The sequence below is a fragment of the Lutra lutra genome, chromosome 3 (genome assembly GCF_902655055.1).
Source record: "Lutra lutra chromosome 3, mLutLut1.2, whole genome shotgun sequence".
Classification (NCBI taxonomy): Eukaryota; Metazoa; Chordata; class Mammalia; order Carnivora; family Mustelidae; genus Lutra; species Lutra lutra.
This window is the reverse complement of record NC_062280.1, coordinates 117,221,090-117,246,087: the sequence shown is the minus strand read 5'-3', so window position 1 is coordinate 117,246,087 and position 24,998 is coordinate 117,221,090. Positions and strand designations below refer to the sequence as shown.

General features: G+C 43.1%; 1 protein-coding gene across 6 annotated transcripts; it reads right to left on the bottom strand.

Moving 5' to 3' along the window:
* Window positions 1–6,619: 6,619 nt before the first annotated feature.
* Window positions 6,620–24,066, bottom strand: PTPN18 (protein tyrosine phosphatase non-receptor type 18). Of its 6 annotated transcripts, none has more exons than XM_047722822.1 (15): window positions 23,880–24,034; window positions 22,437–22,545; window positions 22,114–22,190; window positions 21,939–22,034; window positions 21,787–21,825; window positions 10,811–10,879; window positions 9,958–10,020; window positions 9,605–9,753; window positions 9,153–9,219; window positions 8,993–9,070; window positions 8,823–8,912; window positions 8,456–8,544; window positions 7,536–7,738; window positions 7,021–7,095; window positions 6,620–6,816 (listed from the first exon to the last, which is right to left on the bottom strand). In XM_047722822.1, exons 1-15 carry the CDS (start codon window positions 23,970–23,972, stop codon window positions 6,749–6,751), a joined length of 1,365 nt encoding a protein of 454 aa, XP_047578778.1. In that variant the 5' UTR covers window positions 23,973–24,034; the 3' UTR covers window positions 6,620–6,748. The 6 variants fall into 6 exon arrangements, 3 of the variants coding, with proteins under 3 accessions (XP_047578778.1, XP_047578780.1, XP_047578779.1); XM_047722824.1 differs by having other exon boundaries at window positions 8,456–8,505; XM_047722823.1 differs by having other exon boundaries at window positions 9,605–9,747.
* Between the last annotated feature and the right edge of the window lie 932 nt (window positions 24,067–24,998).

Genomic DNA, 24,998 nt, shown 5'->3' with positions numbered 1-24,998 from the left:
GTTATATTTTACTTAAACATTTTATTTATGCCAAATATTATAATTTCAACATATAATCAATATAAAACATTTTTTTATTATTATGTTCAATTAGCCAACCATTTTTTTAAGTGAAATTTGAAAATATATCCAGAGGGTAGATTCCTAGTGCACTGGTTTCTTAAAAGGTAGACATTGCCAAATAATTCTTCAAAACAGCTACCCCAATATATTTTCCCACTGCAACATAGAAGAACACCAATTCACATGTTATGGGGTCTCTGTGGTTCCCTAGCAATGACCTGACCAGGAGCATACATAAAGTTAACTTTCACTAATAGTTAATTTAGTCCATGAATAACTGAACTTAGGAAATACAGCTCAGCCAGGTGTCATTTCCTCTAGGAGGCCCTTCCAGACCCATTGTTCTCCTACACTTCTTACTGGACTGAGACCCACCCACCCACACACACTTCCCTGCACTGTTTATTGTACTTTTCACACCAGCTGAGAAGAAGTGTTTCCTTGTCTTTTGTCTCCCCTCCTTCCTCTATACCATGGACACTATACAGGTTTCCCCAACATATCCCCCATGTTGGTTTCCCTTTTTTTACACACATTGGTCATATTTCAGGAAAACAAAAATATGGCTGAGTCTTCTCTAAGCTGGGATGTTCTGACCATTGAGATTTCCACACCCTCCAAAAGAAACCCAAAGTAAGAAATGGGCCCACTAAAATATTCAAAGTAATTATTTCTGGTGTTTTTTTTCCAACACCACCAAGCAATTCTTCAATTCTCAGTGGACACTGAGTGTTCCACAAATTCAGCTCAGTTCTGATGTCTACCTGGAGATAGACTGACCCCACTTTAGATGCCAATTGCAAGTCCAGGTTGTTATCTGTGCTACTGACTGACTGGCTACAAATTGGAAGTTCCCACAATCACCTCCTTCAGTCTGATTAATTTTCTAGAACTCAGGAATAACAACTTGATCAGCCGGTCCTGCTGGAGATTATTGATTGATTTATTACAAAGAATATGAAAGTATATGATTGAAAAGCCAAATGAAGAGATAGATAGGGTGAGGTCAGGAATAGTCCTAAACACAGGAACTTATGTCCCTGTGGAGTTTAGGGTGTGTCACCCTCCCAGAATGTGGATGCATGCCGGTTCACAACCTAGAAGCTGTCCAAACTGGTAGTCAGGGACTTTTATGGATCATGGTTGATTAAATCATTGACCACTGGTGATTGAATTTAATCTCCACGTACCACCCCCTCACTGCAGGTCACAGGTGGGGCTGTCACTTCATTAACATAAAATCAAGCATAGTAAAAAGGGCCTTATTATGAATAATATTACACCCATTTTACCTTTATGGCTCTGAAACAAATTCTGGGATAGAGGATAAAAGGCCTGATATGATTACAAAGGATGCTCTCATCGCTTAGGAAATTCCAAAGATTTTAGGAGCTGGAAGCTAGGAACAAGTAGATGAAAGCCAAAATATGTATTTATTATAAATCACAGTATCACACTGTTGATATTTTTTATGTTGATTTAAAGCATCCACTGTACACATCACCGCAAATTTGAAATATTTCCTCCTGGTAGCTATAGAACTTCTGATCCCATGTTCTCATGGAGACATTGACCTATTTACGGAAGGTCAGCATGGAAAAAGTTCAACTTTAGGCTTTTAGGCATGACTACACTTTTTTGGGGGTGGGGTGGGGAACCAGAATGCTTAGGTTTGAAATATATCTCTGCTATTTTCTAACTGGGTAACCTTGGATTGCTCGACGTCTCCACCTAAGTTTTTTATATCTATGAAATAGGGATAAAAATACTACTTAATCTCTTTGGGAATATTAAATGAATTTATATAGTTAATATACTTTGAATAGTACCTACCACATAAGAAGCCTAATGAACACTAGCCACTCTTTGTGGGTAAAAGTCCTGGTATCTTTTTATGTGGTAGGACAGCGCTGGATGTGGATCCCCAGGGCACCCCAGCAGTACTGGCAGGGACCTCAGTGTGCACAATAGTCAGAGATGGTCACTTGAGGCTCTGGGGAGGTAGGACAACCAACACAAATGCCTGAGCATGGAAGGTTTGAGGAGGTGAACGGAAGGTAGGATGGCTGGAGCACAGCACATGGGGCTGCAGGATAGGGCCCCCAAATGTTCAGTTCTTTGTCAAATTTCTTGTGCTTTTTTTCAAGACTCTTTATGTGTATATAAGGAAAAACATATTTATATATGTTCATATAAAATATTTTCTTTTTATAACATAAGTTAATATCCTTTTTTTTTTTCATTTTACAATGTTATTTGGAAATTTGTTCACACCAGTGCACAGAGCTGGTTTCATTCCCTTTTTTTACACTGCACAGTATACCATCATAGCATTTGTTTAACCAGGACCCCACTGAGAACATTTATTTCCAGTCTTCTGCTGCTACAGACAGTGTTATTAACTCAGTTTAACAGTCATTTTAGAGTTCTGTGAGTATCCACAGACGATAAATGCCTACAAATGAAATTTCTGCCTCAAAGAGTATATGCATTTTTAAATAGATGTTGTTAAAGTGCTTTCCATGGAGGTTGTATGCATTTAAATACCCACTGGCTCTATACGAGAATGTTTACTTATATCTTAGATGACACACTGTGTTACTAAACTTTTTGATATTTGCTAACATAAGTGAAATCGGCTATCTCAGTATAAAATTATGATTTTCATGGTTTTTATTACACCTAAGGTAGGGCATCTTTGCACATTTTTTAGTTTTTGGCCTTTATTCTTAAGAGCTTTTTATATTTCAGAAAACTAGCCTTTTGTTTGATCTCAGTTGTAAATTCTTTTCAAGTTTGTCATAAATTTTCTGACTGTGCTTTGGTGATTTTTGTGAGGTTGAAATACTTTTATGCAATAAATTTTATTTTCTTCTGGGCTTCTGCTGTCTTTCCATATTAAGCAAACACTGGTGCAGTCTAAGAATATAAAGAAAATTTCCCATAATTTCTTCTAATGCTTCTATGGTTTATTATTTTATATCTAAATCTCTAATACATTCAGGATTTGTCCTCCTGTAGGGTATAATGTATGCTTCTTTCTTTCCTAAATGACTACTTAATTATCTCAATACCATACATTGAAGAAAACATTTTTCTGCCCATTGACTTAAAATGTAACTGTTAACCAAGACTAGAACTATGTAAATTGTTTTATTCTGGAAATAATCCCTGAAAAAATGACATCTTTTTATGTGTGTTGTAAAAATCCAGATTCACTCTTGCTCTGAACAATCATTCATGTGGTGGCCCTATGATAAAAGTAACTTTATTGTCCTCTATTTAGAGACTAGGAAACTAACTGAACCAGAGAGACACTGAAAACTTGCTCAAGATCCAACCACTAGTAAATGACTGATTCCAAGCTATTAACCACTATGATCTTTAAAGAAATATTAAATGATGCTGTGTTCACTGTAGTTATTCCTGGCTTCTGTAAGGTGGGGATAACAAACTTACCTCTGTGTGTGGGTTGCTCTGAAAATTAATGATTCAGTCCATGTTTACACCAAGGACCTAGTCAGTGCTAGTTATTTACATTCATTTAATGATTTAGGGCTTCTTTTGCTCAGAGTCATATATTTCTGTAACACTAAACACTGAGACCTAAATCTGGGTGTGAATCTCTAACAACTACCTTCTCTGAGTCTCCTTTGCATCTACAAAATGGGCTCAGTAGCAAAACTTAACTTACAAACATTGCTTTACAGATTAAATGAGATAAAATGTGTCAAGAGCCCTGCCCAGCATTCTCCTTAATGCTCTGCCTTGCAAGCCAAGCCTTTAGGTTTTTCTATGTTGCTAGATAGTCATAAGGGTGCTGTTCTTCTCACTTCCAGCAGAAAAACTCTTCAGTCTGGAATGGGCAGCTAAGAATTGCAAACAGTTCAGCCTCAGACCTAATTATTAAAAAATCTTACCTAAATGGGCCTACTGTACTCTACAGTTATGGTTTTTGGTAGGAAATTGGGCTGAGTGGGTGCTGGCTTAAGGAGAGACCCCAGGGACCAATGCTCTAATTGACATTAGTTTCTTCCCCTGAGGAGGGAGATATGCTTCTTCCTTCTGCCATAGGCCACCTCTCCTCAAAGATACTACTGGTTTTCCCCTTTGGGTCTCTGGAGCCAAATGAACTTAATATTTCTGGCTATGAGATAATTTTATACTCTAAATGACACCTCAACTCTCCTCTGTTACTAGCAGCCTTGGGTCCTCCTTTGTGCCTCTTTACACTGAGGTCAGCTCTACCTTTTGTCAAAGAGTTTGGATGCCAGGTAGTGCTGGCTTCCTGTTCCCCATTAAGCTGAAGAATCCCTAAGTTTCTCTGCAATTCCAGGTTTCGGCTGGTTGAACTGACTCTTGTGAAGAGATCTTACAGCACTTGACTAAGTCCAATGCCAGCAAGCACTATTGTGGTCAAGGAAGGCAAGTTTCATCTTCCTTTCACCAACAAAGGGCAAATGACTTGTCTCAGAACCTATATTGAATGCAGGAGCAAAGACTTGATTATGGTCTAACATTTATCATGCATAATCCTGAACTAAATCTTTATATTCTCTCTTTCACTGAATTCTCACAGTAACTGTATGAGGCATGCGGGCCTTGCTTGCCTCAGTCAGTGGTCCATGTTCATCACAGACACAGGACAGCTTTCTGTGTTAGGGAGGGATGGAAGGGAATCCACCTGAACAAACCAGACACTGTCAGGAGATCACATTAGGAGAGAGGCTCTTATAGCAAGATCAGGGTTTTGGAGCATCAAGTGTAAATTTACTCTTGTCTTACTGTCCACTTGGGATTGTCTCGTTTGAAGATCCATCCTGATGGAGGATGGTTTGTTTTTTGGCTGGGTGGCCCATTTTTCTGTCTGTCTAGCTGAAGATCCGTCTGGCTCAAGGAGTGTCTACCTGTCTAGTAGGGGATCTGTCTGGCTGTGGTCCTTCTGGCTGGGGTCTGCCTATCTGTCTAGCCAAAGGTCTTTCTGAGGGTCTTACCGAGCTGGCATTCAGTCTGTCTGGAGTTCACTTTTCCAGCTATCTACTTGGGAGATTCATCAGCCCATCTGCAGACTGATCTGTTGGTCTAGGGTCCGTCCAACTGTGAGGTTAGATGTCTGTCTTACCAGCTGCAGATCTGCTGCCAAATTAGCAATCTGTGTGCATCTGCTGTCAGCTCAAGGACTGGGGGTTTGCCTGGCCAGTCTATGTGAACAGCTCAGAGTTAGTCTGGTTGGGAGTCTTCCTGTCTGACTCTGGTCTATCTGGTTGGGGATCTTTCTAAATAGGGTCTGACTTGTCAGGGGTCCATTCATCTCTCCAGATGGGGGTCCAGCTGTTCATCGGGTTTGGGTTCTGTCTGTCCAGCTTGGGGTTTGGTTGGCCAGTTGGTTTGGGGTTCATTTATCTCTGAGCATAGTGCCTCACTTTCTGGCTGGGGTCATCCGTCGTGTGTCTGAATAGGGATTCATCCTCCAATGAGGCCCTGAGAGATTGGGGTCCATCTGGTGAGCAGGGATCTAGCCTGTTTGAAGGATCTGCTGATTTGTAAGGCATGCCAAGCTGATAAATAGTCTGGATGGTGGGAGGTCTGTCTGGCTTAGGATGCTTATCTCCCTGAGGGTTAGTCTACTTATCTGGCCTGTTGACTGCCTGGGGATCCACCCCGCAGTCTTCTCAGCAGGTGGTGCATCAATTTGTCTGCTAAAATGTGGGTCTTTGGAATTGGTGAGTTGGTGGGAACTATTCACCTGTCTAGAAGTTTACCTATCTGCCTTGTTGGGAGGCTGTCTGTACAATCAAGGTTCTTTCTGTCTGGCTCGGAGTCCATCTGGCTAGTTAGAAGTTTGACTGGGTCAGTCTGTCCGCCCACTTGGGGCTGGGTCTGTCTAGCTGAGAGAATGTATGTGTCTGTTCAGCTGGGGATTTGTTTATGTCTGTCTGGGAATCTGTCAACCTAGGGGTCCATCTCGCCGGTATCTGGCTGGCTGTCTAACTAGGATGGGTCTTTTTGATGGTTTCTCTTGCTAGAGGTGGTCTGTCAGGCTGTTAGTTGATTTATCTCTCTGACTGGCAGTCCATCCATCCAGCTATGGACTGTCCCTCTGAAGGTCGGTCTAGGTAAATGGCTATCTACTTGTCCTGGTTGGGGGTCCATTTGTCTGTGTACCCACGTGGGGATCTTTTTACTTGTTTGAAATCAGTCTGCTGGATTGTTATATCTGGCTTGGATCTGTCTGAATGGTGGTTGGGGGGTGGGGGAGTGTCTATCAGTGTTTTTCAGGGCCCACACATTTCTGTGTCCAGCTGGGTGTCTGAGTGAGGAAGGATCAGATATTGAGATGAACTAGTTCATTATGGTGATGGGGCAGTCTCCAGAAGCCCACCTGTCCATCCTCTTCTTCACACCTGGGAGAACCTGCCTAGTCCCCTGGGGTTGGGCCCATTCCTGATGTTTATGCTTGAATCTGTTCACTGCAATCTCACCAGCCATTATCTCCCAACTACCTCCCCCAGCCTCAAGCCTTGAATACTATAATCACTGGGGCAAAACCCCTACATTTCCACCCTGAGAAACTTTTATTTTGATCCAGGACCAGCTTTCCCATTCCCAACACTTCACATAGCAAAGAATGGCCGTCAGCAGTCCAGGTGCCCACGTGGGGCAACAGCCAGGCAGGGTCCAGCACTCACACGCGGGTCCACTCAGCAGGGGGGTCCCGGGGCCCCTTAGGCCTTCCAATGCGTAGGTTGAAGCCTGGAAGAAGGGCACCATGGGTTTCGTGGAGAAGCTGAGGCACGGAGATGTGTGGAAGTTCATCCTCAAGCCTCCAGGCCCTGGTGGTTTACTGCAGCCACATCCACAGGACTCGGAGAGTGTGAGCCCCATGCCACCATCCCTAACCCCCCAAATCCTGGGATTCGAAGCTGCGGATGCCCAGCAACCCAGGCTTTAACTTACCTAGCCCACCACTCTGAGCTCCATCCACCACGTCCTCATAGGCATCAGGCCCAGCAGGGCTTTGGTCAGCAGGAACTGTGGGCAGAAAACCACCCCCAAAGATTGACTCAGGCAGCCCCACGGAACTCCGGAACCCACTCGGGGCAGAACTGCATCCTCCATGCTCCCGGAGCCTGAGCTGGCAGACAGGGCCAGGGCTGTGAGGTTAGCCAGAGGGGGAATAGCGGAAACCGACGCGTCCTCCTGGAGTAGCTAGTGTCGCCAGGGAAACGGACCCAGCCTTCAGCCCAAGACTAGGCCTGGCACACTTCCGGCCGCGACGGGAGTTGGGAAATAGTCCCAGAAGCGTGGCTGGGAAAGCACACACGTCAGCTTAGGCCCCGATCAGGCCGGACTCAGGGGCGGGGGTCCTCGAGGCCGCCAGGGCCTTCCCGACCCCAGCAAGACTGGGTCTGGAGAAGGCGCAGGAGGGTGCCGGTCCTCCCGCCTCGAGCCCCTGCCCGCTCAGGACTCACCACCGCTGGGCAGCACCCCACGCGCGTTCTCCGCGTGCGCTTGCAGCCGCCGGGCGCGCGGCGTCACCTGGCTGTAGAGCGGCCCCTCCTCTGCGCCGCGCCCCCGCGCCCCGGCCCGGGTGCCCGCCGGAGCCCCGCGCTTCTGCACCACCGCATACGTGTCGGCCATGGCGAGGGCCGGGGGCCCAGGCACCGAGATGCTTCTGCGGGTGGGGAGGGCGGGGGAGGAAGTGAAGTGACTGAGCCGAGGGAGGGGGTGGGGAGTGCGCCTAGCTCGCAAACCGCGGGCTTCCTTCCCACCCAAGGCGCTAGCAGGTCAGGTCAGAGAGAGCGGGCGGGTGGGCAGGTCTCAGAGGAGAGAGGATGGGGTCTCTGGATGAGGTGAGTTCGGTTCTGTCTCTCGAGCGCCTGGCAAGTTAGGCGGGTGAAGGGAAGGGAACAGCCTGGCAGGAAAATGGGCAGGGTACTGGTGCTAGGTAAGGGGTGGTCATTTCTGTGTACATGTCTGAATAAAAGAATGAGGAAGTGGCATCTAAAGGTGGGAGGAAGGGATAGCCTCAAAATGGAGAGCTAGTTTCCAGGACAATGGGGTGAAATTTGCTGCAAGGGAAGGTTGACTGTCCCCAGCACCTGACATGAGGCCTGACAAGTGGGTGGCATCAAGAAATATTTGCTAAATTAATGACTTGGGAAGCAAAGAAAGGGCTAACATAGGGGCTAGCCTTAGAGGCAGAGGCAGTGAGATCCCTGGGTCCAGTGTCATCTTGGAGCAGGTTCCTGGACTCAGTTCAAAGAAAGAGCCAGTGAATATTTGGTAAACTGAACAGCAAGGAAGGGCTGGTGTTTCAAGAACGAGGAAAGAGTTAGCCTCTGAGCATGAGAAATTGGAAAGGGAAGAAAGAAGAGATGGAGCTGGGTACCTGAGGACCTGGCCAGGTGGGCGCCGTGTGGTGGGAAGCATCTGGGAAGTCTGGAAGGAGAGGGCGTCATCGTAGACTGGGGCACAATTCTGGGGAAAGACAGGAGGGGAAGAGTATGAGACTTGGAGGGAACTGGCCAGACCCCTGTTTGGGAAGTCCATGGAAGTGACCGTGGACTCTTGGGGTAGAGGGGTAAGCTTAAGAAGAACAGTCTGATAAGGTAGCAAGGAGGACAAAGGTGGATATCATAGTCAGTCCCTGCTCCCAGAAGGAGTCCATGGTGGCCAAACACTTCTTCTCTGGGTCCTGGTCTCCATCCGAGGCTTTGATGGTAGATATGAAGAGAGTAGGAAGGGGGCCTTGGTACCTCCTTGAAATTCTGGTAAAGGGGGCTGGTGTTTTGGAGTGCTGAGGAGAACATCTGAGCCACTGTGTGGTATAGGAATCTGTATTGCTCCTGGTAGGGAAGAGGAATCATCAAAAATGGAAGGCAAGAGGAGGAGGGATGTATTCTTGGATTGAGACTGAGGCTCTCACCTCTGTCTGCACAGCTGCAGGCCGCTGCTTTCTCATCTCCAGGACCACGTTGAAGAGGCTGAAGTTAGGTGGGATCATCTGGGACAGAGAAGGTCATGAGCAGGACCTGGTGGGCATGGGATCTGCACTACACATAAGCACAAATATGCCCTATTCATACCTGGGTCAAGAGCAACTGTCTCACATAATCCACAGTGCACAAGACACCTGTCCGCCCACAGCCCGCACTGACAAGAAAGAGCAAGCACAAGTTTGGTCAGGACTTGCCCTCAACCCCTTCTGTGTGGGGTGTTTGGGGTTGGGAGTGAGGGTCCTAATGGAGGATCCCCAGCAGCACCTTTTGATTCTCAGAATCCCCACATTACAATAAAAAAAAACACTTTTTAATTGCTTATATTTGTTGAGCATCAACTCTATGTTTACTCTACAGCAGGCAGTCTGTGCTCAATAAATGCTAAATTTCAGTTGATGCAGCATGAGCTAGTATGGCCTCAGGTTTTTCAAAAGAGGCACTCAAACTGTGACATTGGCTTCGAGGCCTGCACTGACCTCCCTCCCCTACTCCCAGTCATCTTTGTCTCACCAGACCCCCATAAAACCCTTTTCTTAAACCTGCAGTGGACACAGAGGGGGCTGGGTCCAGATCCCTGGAGGTGACGGGCTTCCTCCACCATGGTGAGCACATATTCCGGACTGCTAGGGACTCCTCTGTCTGGCCAGGACATATATTGCAGCTGGTACACAGAACGACATTCCTGAAACTCAGGAAAAGAGCAGCAAATGATAAAAAGGCATTTATTGAGCACCTACTGCATGTCAGGCCCAGTTCTAAATAACTTTCATTTAAATCCAACAGATAATAACTGAGGAGATAGATACTATTGCTCATGCCCATTTTACAATGAGAGAGCAGAGACAGAAAACAGCTCCCCCATATGGGAGCCTCCTCCTTCCCCTGTAAGTACCTTCTGAAAAGTAACCTGGAGGGTCCTGAGCATGATGTCTGCATTCAGCCATCTCTTCCTTGTCTGAGGATATGGGGCAGGTAGGAACAGAGAGGAGAACAAAGACCATAGGTGCCAAAAGACATTTGCAGAAAACAAAGCATTTCTGATTAAAAATCAAAGTCAAACAACATATTTTAAAAAATTCATTCAGCTCAAACAGCCCCCATGGCTTTCCTAAAGGAAACAATTGATAGAAGGGAGAAAGAACTATGATTAAAAATCCCAACAAGGGGCACCTGGGTGGCTCAGTGGGGTAAAGCCTCTGCCTTTAGCTCAGATCATGATCTCAGGGTCCTGGGATCGAGCCCTGCTTTGGGCTCTCTGCTCGGTGGGGAGCCTGCTTCCCTTCCTCTCTCTCTGCCTGCCTCTCTGCCTACTTGTGATCTCCGTCTGTCAAATAAATAAATAAAATCTTTAAAATCCACAACAAGCTCATTTGTAGTGGAAAAAAAAAGATTTCTTTTGTTCTACAACAAGAGCTTTAATGCACCTATTATGCACCAACTATATTTGACTTGAGAGAGATTTTCTTGAGTTATGAAATGGTAAGGGAAATAGGGATTTTAAGAGCCTAACCAGGCACATTTATATAACAGAGATAACCATGGTCATAGTTAAAATGCAAAAGCAAGTATATATTGAGTTCTATTTGCAGGCTAACACCAGAGAGTTTCCTGCAGTGTGAGAGGACTATGGCAAAACTATTCAGTCTTTCACACCAGCTCAAAAGCTTCCCTGAGAATCTTCTGTGAAACCTCCCACAATATCCAAGACTTCATAAAACACTGTTCCCACCTCTGCCCCAGCTCACCAGGGTGATACAGAAAAGCCCAATCTGCAGTGGTTCCTGGTCTTGAGCCCAGTAGCGCTCACACTTTTTCTGCAAAGGGCAAGGGAGAAAGAGCAGAGTGAAGACAGTAGTCTGCTTTAGAGTTCCAGCTCAATACTTCCACACCTCCACAGGACACCTCAGGCATTGCTGGTGGGAGCACAGATAGCTGTAGCTAATCATGCAGGCCAGCTGGCACAGCCTTGTCAGATTAAACATGCAGACACAGTGGAGACATGCTTCTGACTATTCAGGAAGAAGACAGGCCAGAATATTCTCATACTGTAAGCAGCTAAAAACTGGATAGAACATATGAGTCATTATTTTCAGACATTGGACCACAGACATTGTTCACAACCGCAGGATTGTGAACAAAGGGAAACCCATGGGTCAAATCTTATGACTGCCCCAGCTTATTGCCTAGAAGCAGTCACCAGGCCACAGGACATGGAGAGTCCAATGATCCCACTGAGTTGAGAAGCCAGGATCATCGCTCTGGGTGGCCAAAGCAGCTAGAATTTGAAGGGCAGAGTCCTGGAAAGAACAGAGCTATGCAAACAAGAATTAAAAAGTTCAGAAGCCTGCATATGGTCCCCTTGAGTATTATCAGCTGAATAATAATCTGAGCATCATGAAACTCCATGAAGCCAGGAAAGAATAACTTCTCATGAAAGAATAATAACTAAGGACCTATAACCTAAGGACCTATATGAACTATAATGTTCATAATGGGATAGAAATAATTTACATTTCTCCAGCCAGAGTGGAGAGACCCGATTGACTATGAGGTATTCAATAGGGAAGCAAGAAGGACCACGTGTTAGAAGTAGAATGAAATTAGTTCTAGAATAAAGGCTACTCTAGACCTGCCCTACAACAGCTTTAAAACAAACCTTAAAGTGATCAAACATCCAAAAGTAATTTAACTGACTTCTTGAAGAAATCTAATGCTCTTTAAAGGAAGACAATAAATCCAACAGTTACCTGCAAAATTTAAAATCTCAAGCATCCAATAAAAGTTTTCTGGACATACAAAGAAACAAGAAAACGTGATCCACAACCAGGAGAAAAATAAGTGAATAGAAGATCCAATAGGGGTGAAGAAAGTAGACAAAGACCTTTAAGCAGTTTTAAAAAAATATTTTAAAAATACTTGAAGATGAAAGAAAGACACGAACATAATGAAAGTGACACAAAAAAATAGAGAAAATACCAAAATGAAACTTCTAGAGAGGAAAAATAAGACACATGAAATAAAAAATTCACTGTCTAATAGCAGATTAGACACAGAAGAAAAGATCAGTGAACAAAAAGACCATAGTAATAGCATCTATTTAAAATGAAAAAGAAAAAATTACTAGGAAGAAATGAATAAAGAATCAGTTACCTGCGGAAATACACCAAAAAATAGCAAATATACCAAATATGGAAATATACCAAATATACCAAAAATACCAATATATAAAATATACCAAATACCAAATATACCTAATGTATGTGTATCTGAAGTCCAGAAGAAGGAGGAGAGAGGGGAGAACAGAAACTATATTTGAAAAAATAATTCTTGGAAAGTTTTCCAAATTTGATGAAACCACAAACCCACACATCCAAGAAAGCCAACTATAGGGAGAATAAACATTAAAAAAAGCCACACCAAGGGACACCTGGCTGGCTCAGTTGGTTAAGCATCTGCCTTCAGTTCATGTCATGATCCCAGGGTCCTGGAATCGAGTCCCGCATCCCCTGCTCAGGGGGGAGCCTGTTTCTCCTCCCTCTGCCTGCCACTCTCCCTACTTGTGCTCTCTCCATCTCTCTCTGACAAATAAATAAAATATTAAGAAAAAAAAAAAGCCACCCCAAGGCAGATCATGATTAAATTTCCAGAGAGAAGAGAGGAAGAGAGAGAGAAAACTTAAAGGCATCATATATATACAAAGACACATTATATATTAAAGAACAAAGATAAGAATGACAGAATTTTGTCAGAAACTCTGCAAATCAGAGGTGAAAGTTGTGACATTCTAAAAATGCTGAAATTAAAAAAAAAAAACTTTCAGACAAACAAAAGCTGAGGAAATTTATCACAAACAAGCCTGTACTGTGAGAAATAATCAAGTAAGCTGTTCACACAAAAGGAACTAGATGAAATATGGATCTACACAAAAGAATGAAGAGTAAAGAAAAAGCAAATATGTGGCTAAATGTAAAAGATATTTCTTATTTTTAACATTTAAAAAAGATAGTCTAGTGAATTTTATAAAACAAAGAAAAATTAATAGCAATCCTTCACAATTTTTTTTAAAATTGGAGGCCCATTTCCCAACATATTGTTTGAGGCCAGTATTAATCTGATACCAAACCCAGACATAGATACCACAAGAAAAGAACACTACTAACCAATGTTTCATTAATACAGACATATAAAAATCTTCAACAAAGCACCAGCAAAGGGTTATACACCATGACCAAGTTGGATTACTCTCAGAAATGCAAGATTGGTTGTATATACAAAAAAATCAATGTCATATACCATATTAATAGAAAATAAAACAAAAACACATGATCATCTGAATAGATGCAGAAAAAATTTTTGGACAAAATCCAACAGCTGTTCATGATAAAAATAAAAAGGAAGGGCGTCTGGATGGCTCAGTGGGTTAAGCCTCTGCCTTTGGCTCAGGTCATGATCTCAGGGTCCTGGGATCGAGCCCCACTTTGGGCTCTCTGCTAAGCAGGGAGCCTGCTTCCCTCTCTCTCTCTGCCTGCCTCTCTGCCTACTTGTGATCTCTCTCTTTCTGTGTCAAATAAATAAATAAATAAATCTTTAAAAAAAATAAAAATAAAAAGGAAACTAGAAATTGAAGGAAACTCCTTAGTCTGATTAAAACAACCACAACAACAACACATCTACCAAAAAAAACCCTACAACCAATCCTTAGGTTTATGAGGAAAGACTGGATGTTTTGCCCTTAAAATCAGGTTGCACTTGCCACTTCTGTTCAACTTTGTACTGAAAAGTCTAGTCAGTGCTATTAGGAAAAAAGAAATGGAAGAAAAGAGAGAGGGAGGAAGGAAGAGAAAAAGAAACATAGTGAGGGCCAGAAGGAAGAAGGAAGAAAGAGTATTGGATTAGAAGAGAAGCAGCAGGGATGCCTGGGTGGCTCACTTGGTTGGGTGTCTGCCTTCAGCTCAGGTCATGATCCCAGGGTCCTCAGATCCAGTCCCATATTGGGCTCCTTGCTCAGGATGTAGCCTGCTTCTCCCTCTGCCTGCTTTTCCCCTGGTTTGCATGTGCTCACTCTTTCCCCCACCCCAGACAAATAAATCTTAAAAAGAAAAGAAGGAGCAAAAGTATCTCAATTTGTTGATGATGTCATATTGTATATGGAAAACCCTAAGTTTTACACATACCCATACCCACACATATACTACTAAAGCTAATAAAGGAGTTCAGCAAGGTTGCAGGATTTAATGTCAATACAGAAAAATCAATTGTATTTCTATATAGTGAAAACTATTTGGTTTGCAATAAGGAAACTGAAAATGAAATTAAGAAAATCACTCTATTTACAATAGCATCAAAAAGTATAAACTACTTAGGAATAAATTTTAAAAAAGTGCAAGACTTCTAAACCAAACACTACAAAACATTGCTAAGAGAAATTTAAAAAGACCTAGATAAATGGAAAAACATCCATATTCATGGAATGGAAGACAATATGGTTAAGAAGACAATAGCTTCCAAATTGATAGTTCAATGCATTCCTTATCAAAATCCCATAGGGCTTTTAGAAGATATTGGCAAGCTAATCTTAACATTAATATGTTAACATTAATGAGTTTGTCATAGATACCCAAGACCACCCTTATGTTTGATGATTCACTAGGGGACTCACAGGACTCAGCATAGAGTTGTACTCATGGCTATGATTTATTACAATGAAAAGCTACAGAAAAAAATCAGCAAAGGGAGAAGATGCACAGGGCTAAGTGAGGGAAACAAGGTTCCTGCTTCCAAGGGTATTCTCCCAAGTGGCTTCTTCCAGTCATACACAATGTGCTGAATTCCCCCAGCAATGATTTGTGACAACATGTGTGAAATGTCCACAGGGAAGCTCATTAGGCAGTCAGTGCCCAGGGAATTCACTGGGGCATTCATGTGGTATGTGGGCACCCTCTAACTAGCATATACCAAAACTTCAGACTCCCAGAAGGCAGGCAGGTGTTCAAATAAACCATACTGTTTATACAAACAGTTCAAGTGTAGTGAGCTACTTTCATTAGAAACCAGTTTCAAGGCAAGATCTAACCTAGTAGGAAGATCTTTTTTTAATTTAAAAAAATTTTTTTTTTATTTTTTTATTTTTTTATTAACATGTAATGTATTATTAACCCCAGGGATACATGTCTGTGAATCGACAGGTTTACACACTTCATAGCACATACCTCCCCCAATGTCCATAAGCCCACCACCCTCTCCCTACCTGGCAACCCTCAGTTTGTTTTGTGAGATTAAGAGACTCTTATGGTTTGTCTCCCTCCCGATCCCATCAGAAGATCTTTTTTAAAAATCATAAGCCTGCTATATTACTCTTTACTGCACAGCAAGTGACCCAGAAAAGTCGAAACAATCTTGAAAAAAAAAAAAGAAATTTGGAGGACTCATATTTCCTTATTTCTTTTTTTTTCTCTTTCTTTCTTTCTTTCTTTCTTTCTTTCTTTCTATCTTTATTTTTCTTGATACCAAAACTTACTATAAAGTTACAATAATAAAAAGTATATAGTACTGGCACAAAGATAGACCTACCAATCAATGGAATAAATTGAGAGCCCAGAAATAAACCCTTACATTTATAGTCAATTGACTTTCAACAAGGATAACAAGACCATTCAATGGGGAAAAGAAAGACAAATAAGTTCTAAAAAAAAAAAAAAAAAACAAGTGTTAAAAAAAAAAAAGACAGACAAGTAATGGGGAGAATGTGAGTTCAAATCCTCATAAATTGCTGATTGGAAGGTAAAATGATGTAGCTGTGGAAAACAGTTTGACAGTTCTTCAAAATATTAAGAATGGAGTTATCATATGATGTACCTATTCCACTTCCAGGTATGTACCTGAGAGAACTGAAAACATGCTTCTATGCAAAAACTTGCATTTTCATAAGCATTATTATTCAAAAGCAGCATTATTCATAATAGCCAAAAAGTGGAAGCAACTCACATTCTATAAACTGATAAATGAATAAATAAAATGCAGTAGATCTTTCAATGGAATATTGTTAAACAATAAAAAGGAGTCAAGTACTGACACATGCTATAATATGCATGAAATTTTAAAAACATGCTCAGTGAAAGGACCCAGTCACAAAGACAACATATCATATGATTCAGTTTACATGAGAAGTCCAGAGTGGTCAAACCTATAGACCATAATAGAGTAGGGGTTACCCTGAATGAAGAAATGGGGAGTGACTGCCAACGGATACAGTATTCTTTGTGGAGTAATGAAAATGTTCTAAAATTTATTGCAGCGATGGTTACATAACTCAGGAATATACTAAAAACAACTGAATTGCACACTCTAAATGGATAAATTACACTCTTTTTTAAAAGATTTTATTTATTTATTTGACAGAGAGATCACAAGCAGGCAGAGAGGCAGGCAGAGAGAGAGGAGGAAGCAGGCTCCCCACTGAGCAGAGAGCCCGATGCGGGGCTCAATCCCAGGACTCCAAGATCATGACCTGAGCCGAAGGCAGCGGCTTAACCCACTGAGCCACCCAGGTGCCCAAGGATAAATTACACTTTTTTTTAAAAAAGATTGTATTTTTTTTATTTGACAGAGAGAGATCACAAGTAGGCAGAGAGGCAGGCGGGGGGTGGGGAAGCAGGGTCCCCATTGAGCAGAGAGCCCCATGTGGGGCTTGATCCCAAGAATCTGAGATCAGTACCGGAGCTGAAGGCAGAAGCTTAACCCACTGAGCCACCCAGGTGCCCCTAAATTGCATCTTGATAAAGCTGTTTAGTCCCAATAGTTTATTTTTGCTTTTGTTTCCTTTGCCTCAGGAGACATATTGAGAAGCATACTGCTATGACCAATGCAAGACAAATTACTGCCTATACTCTCTTCTAGGATTTTTATGCTTTTGGGTCTCACATTTAGATCTTTAATCCATTATGAGTTTATTTTTGTGTGTGGTGTAAGAAAGTGGTCCAGTTTCCTTTCTCTCTCTCTCTCTCTCTCTCTTTTTTTGCACGTAGATATCCACTTTTCCCAGCACTATTTATTGAAGAGGTTCTTTTTTCCATGGCATATTTTTGCCTCTTTTGCTGAAGATTAATAGATTAATTGACCATATAATCATGGGTTTATTTCTGGCTTTCTATCCTATTCCATTGATCTACATGTCTATTTTTATGCCAGTATCATACTATTTTGATTACTACAGCTTTGTAGTATAACTTAAAATCTAGAATTGTGATATCTCCAACTTTATATTTCTTTTTCAAGATTGCTTTGGCTATTCGGGGTCTTTTCTGGTTCCATCCAAATTACAGGATTGTTCTAGTTCTGTGAAAAGTGCTGTTGCTATTTTGATAGGGATTGCATTAAATCTGTAGATTGCTTCGAATAGAATGGACATTTTAACAATATTTCTTCTTCCAATCCATGAGCATGGAATATATTTTCATTTATTTGTGTCATCTCCAATTTTTTTCATCAGTGTTTTATAGTTTTCAGTGTATAGGTTTTTCACTTCCTTAGTTAAGTTTATTTCTAGGTATTTTACTATTTTTTAAAAGATTTTATTTATTTATTTGACAGAGATCACAAGCAGGCAGAGAGGCAGGCAGAGAGAGAGGGAGAAGCAGACTCCCTGTTGAGCAGAGAGCCCGACTCGGGGCTCAATCCCAGGACCCTGAGACCATGACCTGAGCTGAAGGCAGAGGCTTTAACCCACTGAGCCACCCAGGCACCCAGTTATTTTACTATTTTTGGTACAATTGTAAATTGGATTGTTTTCTTAATTTCTCTTTCTGCTGGTTCATTATTAGTGTATAGAAATGCAACAGATTTCTGTACACTGATTTTGTATACTGTGACCTTACTCCATTTATTGGCTTTAGTAATTTTTTGGTGTAGTCTTTAGGGTTTTCTATATAGAGTGTCATGCCATCCACAAAAAGTTAAAGTTTTACTTCTTGCTTATCAATTTGGATGGTATTTCCTTTTCTTATCTGAGTGCTGTGGCAAAATAAATACCACCGGATGGTATTTCCTTTTCTTATCTGATGGCTGTGGCAAAATAAAAAGCTTTTGCATACAAAGGAAACAAACAATAAAACTAAAAAAAATGACCTATTGAATGGGAGAAGATGTTTGCAAATGATATATCTGATAAAGGGTTATACAAAATATATAAAAAACTGATTCAACTCAACAGCCAAACAGGAAATAATCCAATTAAAAAATGGACAAAAGACATGAACAGACATTTCTCCAAAGAAGATATCCAAATGGCCAAAAGATATATGAAAGGATGCTCACTCAACATCACTCATCATCAGGGAAATGCAAATCAAAACACAATGAGATATCACCTCACACCTGTCAGAATCGCTAAAATAAAAAATATAAGAAACATCAGCAGGGAGCCTGCTTCCCCCCCCCCGGTCTGCCTCTCTGCCTACTTGTGATCTCTGTCTGTCAAATAAATAAAATCTTAAAAAAAAAAAGGATATATGCACCCCTGTGTTCATTGCTTGCATTATTTACAATAACCAAATTATGGAAGAAGCCCAAGTGTCCATCAATAGATAAATGGATAAAGAAGATGTGATATATATATATATATATATATATATATATATATATATGTATATGTATATATGGAATATACAATGAAATTTTGCCATTTGCAACAATATGGGTGGATCTAGAGGGTATAATACTAAGTGAAAAGAATCAGTTGGGGAAAGACAAATACCATATGATTCCACTCATATGTGGAACTTAAGAAACAAAATAAGTAAATGAGGGGGAAAAAAGAGAGAAACCAAAAAACAGACTTAACTATAGAAAATAAACAGGTGGTTACCAGAGGGAAGGTAGGGGTGGGAAATGGGTGAAATAGGTGAAGGCGATTAAGAGTACACTTATCCTAAAAAGGCAAAGGATCTGTACTGGAGGAACTACAGAACACTTATGAAAGAAACTGAAGAAGACACAAAAACATGGAAGACCATTCCATGCTCATGGATTGGAAGAATAAACATTGTTAAAATGTCTATACTGCCTAGAACAATCTGTACTTTTGATGCCATCCCAATCAAAATTCCACCAGCATTTTTCAAAGAGCTGGAACAAATAATCATAAAATTTGTATGGAACCAGAAGAGACCCCGCGTTGCTAAGGAAATGTTGAAAAAGAAAAACAAAACTGGGGGTATCATGTTGCCTGATTTCAAGCTTTACTACCAAGACAGCATGGTACAGGCACAAAAACACATACATAGACCAGTGGAGCAGAGTAGAGAGCCCAAATATGGGCCTGCAACTCTCTGGGCAAATAATCTTCTACAAAGCAGGAAAAAATATACAGTGGAAAAAAGACAGTCTCTTTAATAAATGGTGCTGGGAAAATTGGACAGCTACATATAGAAGAATGAAACTCGACCATTCTCTTACACCATACACAAAAATAAACTCAAAATGGATAATCTATCCAATGTGAGGCAGGAATCTATCAAAATGCTAGAGAAGAACGTAAGCAGTAATCTCTTTGACGTTGGCCTCAGCAACTTCTTTCAAGATATGTCTCCAAAGACAAAGGAAACAAAAGTAAAAATGAACTTTTGGGACTTCATCAAGATAAGCTTCTGCACAGCAAAGGAAATAGTCAAGAAAACAAAGGGGCAACCCACAGAATGAGAGAAGATATTCGCAAAGGACACTACAGACAAAGGGCTGATATCCAAGATCTATAAAGAACTCCTCAAAATCAACACACACAAAACAGATAATCATGTCAACAAATGGGCAGAAGATATGAACAGACACTTCTCCAATGAAGACATACAAATGGCTAACAGACACATGAAAAAATGTTCATCATCACTAGCCATCAGGGAGATTCAAATTAAAACCACATTGAGATACCAACTTACACCACTTAGAATGGCCAAAATTAGCAAGACAGGAAAGAACATGTGTTGGAGAGGATGTGGAGAAAGGGGAACCCTCTCACACTGTTGGTGGGAATGCAAGTTGGTGCAGCCACTTTGGAGAACAGTGTGGAGATTCCTCAAGAAATTAAAAATAGAGTTTCCCTATGACCCTGCAATTGCACTACTGGGTATTTCCCCCAAAGATACAGATGTAGTGAAAAGAAGGGCCATCTGTACCCCAGTGTTCATAGCAGCAATGGCCACAGTCACCAAACTGTGGGAAGAACCAAGATGCCCTTCAATGGATAAAGAAGATATGGTCCATATATAAAATGGAGTATTATGCCTCCATCAGAAAGGATGAATACCCAATTTTTATATCAACATGGACAGGACTGGAAGAGATTATGCTGAGTGAAATAAGTCAAGCATAGAGAGTCAATTATCATATGGTTTCACTTACTTGTGGAGCATAAGGAATAACACGCAGGACACTGGGAGATGGAGCGGAGAAGTGAGTTGGGGGAAATTGGAGGTGGAGACAAAACATGAGGGACTGTGGACTGAGAAACAAACTGAGGCTTTTAGAGGGAAGGGGGCTGGGGGGGTTGGGTGAGCCTCATGGTGGGTATTATGGAGGGCACGTATTACAGGGAGTACTGGATGTGGTGCATAAACAATGAATGCTGGAACACTGAATAGAAATAAAATGAAAAAAAAGTACACTTATCATGATGGTCATGGAGTAATATTTAGAATTGCTGAATTACTATATTATACACATAAACTAATATGACACTGTATGTTAACTATACTGGAATTAAAATAAAAAATTAAAAAAATAAGAAAAAGACAATCTAAAGTAAAAATAATAGTGCATTGTGGAGTATATTTCATATTTAGAATTAAAACCTATGGCAACAGTAATATAGAGCAGGGAATGGGAAATTTGAAATATGCTAGTATAAAGTTCTTATCTTTTAAATGAAATGGTATAATATTATTTGAATGTATACTGTGATAAGTTAAAGATGTAACTGGTAAACTCTAAAGCCACACTATGCACATAATACACAGTGGTATAACTAATAAGTATATAATGACTCTGAAATGGATTCATAAAAATTCTCAATCTAGGGGCACCTGGGTGGCTCAGTTAAGCATCTGCCTTTGGCTCAGGTCATAGTCTTGGGGTTCTGGGATTGAGACCTGCGTCAGGCCCCAGCTCAGTGGGGAATCTTTTTCTCCCTCTCTTCCTGACTCATGCTCACTCTCTCTTTCTCTCTCTCAAATAAATAAATAAAAAATAAAAAGTTTTCAATCTGAAAGAAGACAAAAGAATAAAGGGACAAAGAACCGATGGAACAAATAGAAAACAAAGATGGTAGATTTAGACCCAACCTTATTGATAATTATATTAACAACTAAATACTCCAATTAAAGGCAGAGATTGTCAGACTAAATAAAAAAGTAAGCCCTTACAATATGCCACCTACAAGACACTTTAAAAAAACAGAGATCAGAGTTGTACCAGGGACAGATCAGTATAAGCCTTATGGTCTATGGTGCAGACTTGGGTTGGGAAGACCAACAGTAAAGGGGTTGTGAACACTGCAGGGATGAGCACCATGAATAAAAGGAAAAAGATCAACAAAAATTTGAAGAGAGCAATAGTGGAGTCACTCCAAGAATTGGGCCTTTCAGACCTGGGATTAGGGAGGTGCTAGCAAGATTTCTCCTGCCTCCTTCCTGCACAAAGAAATGTATTCTAGAGGGCTGAGGACACCTACCAGCCCATTCTCCATTTCTGGACATGCCATCAGGATTACCTAGACAAGAAGAGTAGGGGGAGAGGGGAGTGATTTGGGTTAGGGAACTGGAGAAACACAGCCAAGGGAGTACTCAGAATGTTAGCCCCACCTCACCCTCCCCTAAGGCTGACCTTGACCCCAAACTCCCAGACCAGGCGCCAGAAGTCTAGCAAGGTGTGAGGCAGGGGTCCTTGTGTGGCGATGTAGGCCTGGCTTCCGTCTGTGCCCTGGTAAAGGCTAAGTTCACCACTGGGATCTTGCTGTCACCCCCACCATGTCCGCCCCTTCCCTAACTCCCAGCCTGACCCGGATGAAGTTGCCATTGATGTAGTCGCCATGTCCCTCCTCCTGGAGCAGGGAGAGGATCACTCGTGTCTGATCATCTGCCAGAGGGAGAGGTGAGAAAAGTACTTTGGCCCTGACAGACTCCTGGATGAAAGCCAGCAGGGTTACTGCACACCCAGCAGGAATCCCACCTGGGTGCACTTGTGAGCTGCTCAGGAGAAATGCCGCCACTTGCAAGGATCTGAGAGGGAGTACACTGGGAGCATAGTGGGGTGGATTGGACTGCCATGGGGCGGAGATGTGTGCAGAGCCCCACTGACTCCCTCAGGAAGCCCCCAACTTACATGGCAGCACATCTTTGTAGCGATTCTTCCTCACGTTCCCCGGCAGACGGCCAGCCTCAGTGGAATACACAGGGTCGGTCTTCCATGCGACTGAGTGGGCCTGGATGTCCTGGTGGAAGGCACCATTAGCCAACCCCGGGAAACGAAGGAGAGAAGATAGGAGCCAAGTCAGAGTTCTGGGGCACAGAGGCACTTGTAGGGAGTGCACAAGTGTGCAAGTACATGCCTCTCACGTGGTTTGTGAGAGGTGAATGCAGACTCTTAGATAGCATGGTGCCTGGGTGGGTAATTGTAGTGAGACAGTAGTAATAGCAACTCAGAGCACCTTCTCTGTGCCAGGCTCTGTGCTAACGACATTGAATCACTACAAGGTCTCCATTGTGATGTTCCCATCATGTAGGTAAGAAAGCTGAAGCACGATATGGTTGAGTGACTTGCTGAAAGTCTCAACCAGGAAGTAGAACAGTGAGGGTTGCAACTACCACCCAAACACAATCCGTGTTACATTGTATTATAAACAATAATTGTAATGTAATATGTATTTAATATAACAAACATGAAGTATGATACATATGACACTATAAAATGTATATAAATTATAATGTATAACATTACTTGTGTAACAAAATATCACTGATACTTTGTTACTGTTCGATTATTATAATTCGTGAAGTGTATTACCATCATCAGCTCTTCAAAATCAGACGATAATAAGTAACACCTACCAATGCCTACGATGCTGCATTAGCATTCCTTACACATGGCTCGTATTACGGCACTGTAATGTTTAGAATCTTTTTAACTAGTTACAAAGGGACCTACAAAGTGAGCGCTCAAGATCTGCTAGGCGCTTTTTTTTTTTTTTTACCTACACTTGTTCCTCATGCCAGTTCAGTCATTAACCGTAGCGTTTTACCCAAGGAGAAACTGACACCAGAGGACCCACGTAAAGTACCCTAGGTCACAGCTCCTATTAGAGTCCGGCATCCACACCACCATCCCCCCTTCTCCCCACCCGCAGTAGGGCTTCTTGGGTCCTCTTCTCCTGGCCCCTTCTTCTACATGATCACAGAGGCCAGGGCTGACCGGTGTCCAGTGCAAGTGCGCGCCTGCCTTCCCCTGGGGAGCCGGCTTCTCCAGCTCCACCCAGCAGTGGGACTGTTCTGGGAGCTGGATGAGAGGGCACAGGGACCCGAGGGCGTGGGCGGTACCGCCCAACCCGGCCGTGGACTTCGCTCTGTGGGCAGAGGATGGGGACAGGGAAGAGAGCGACAGAGAGGTGCTGGGAAGAGAAAAATAGACCTCGAGGCGAGGAGACACCCTTGGACGCTGAGAAAAAGGGACGGAGGGCAAAGCGCGGCAGGGAGCACAGTACAGATATACTGACAGTCCGGGATCAGGAGTCAGAGCGCGCGGTTTGGTCGTCCACTCTCGTCCACTCACTCTGAACTCCCCGGCCAGGACCGCCCTCTCCCAGCCGCCTCGCGCCTCCAACTGCTCCAAGAAGCTCTGCACAGCGTTCAAGTTGCGGTTCATGACGCGGTCGCCTGGCAAGCTCCACTTAAGCAGCTGCGCTCCGCTCCGGTAGCTAGTACCAAGAAAACTGGAGGCGGAGGCGGCCTGCGGAGGCCCCGCCTCCGATCTTGCGACCCAATGGAAGCGCGCAGCAGGCGGCAGGTCTCGCCCCTCGGCCAATAACATTCGGAGCTCGTCCCAGTACCGCCCACAGGCTCGCTGACTCCGGCAGCAGCCAGAGACTTAGGTCGTCTTCCTCTGGGTCTGAGGAGTCCATAGCTGGTGCTTCCCTTTTTATGGGCCTCCGGTACGTTGGCTGAGTCCGCAGAATCCCCTGGACATTGTCTCCTGCTCGGTCCCAGAACCCGCGCCCGGGGCCAACCTTCATCCAAGGGCCCGCGTTGGGTAGATGCCCTTGCATTCTCGCCTGGCCTCCCAGGTCGTCTCCCTGAGAGAGAGAGAGAGAGACTGGGCTCTGATGGTCGCCGAGATGGGAGCTGCAACTCCTGCCTCGGGGACCCTGGGCTGGTGGCATCCTTCACTGTGCGCTACTGCGGCGGGGCCCGAGGGAGGTCACTGGAGGTTGCCGAGGTTGCAGCGGGGCGGTATGTGTGTCGGGGGTGGGGGGTCGGGGGGAATGACACCCGGGCACCCCCGCTGTGAGAAAGATCGAATGGAAGCGGATGTTTCTGTGTCTCTGTTTCCTGAGGTTCCTCTTTTTGGGTCGGACTAGGAGGAACTGGGGGCGCCTGGATCCTTTCTGAATTAAAAAATCTCAACCCACATAAACCTGCAGGGAAACAGAACTGAGGCCGTCAAAATGGGTTCCAGGGAGAAAGATGTTCTCAAGGCTTTCAAAAAGCTTCTCTTTTTTGCTGTCTGCACACTCTCACCTTCAGAAAATGGGCAGGAAAAGGACAACATGGTGATCCAGTTCCCCAGGTCACCAAGGGGAGGCTGGAGAAAGCCTAGAGGAGCCTAGGGCTCCTGCCTGGGTAGATGGGTCAGCTCACCCCTCACCCAGCAGGGCTCCAGGGGTCATGGAAG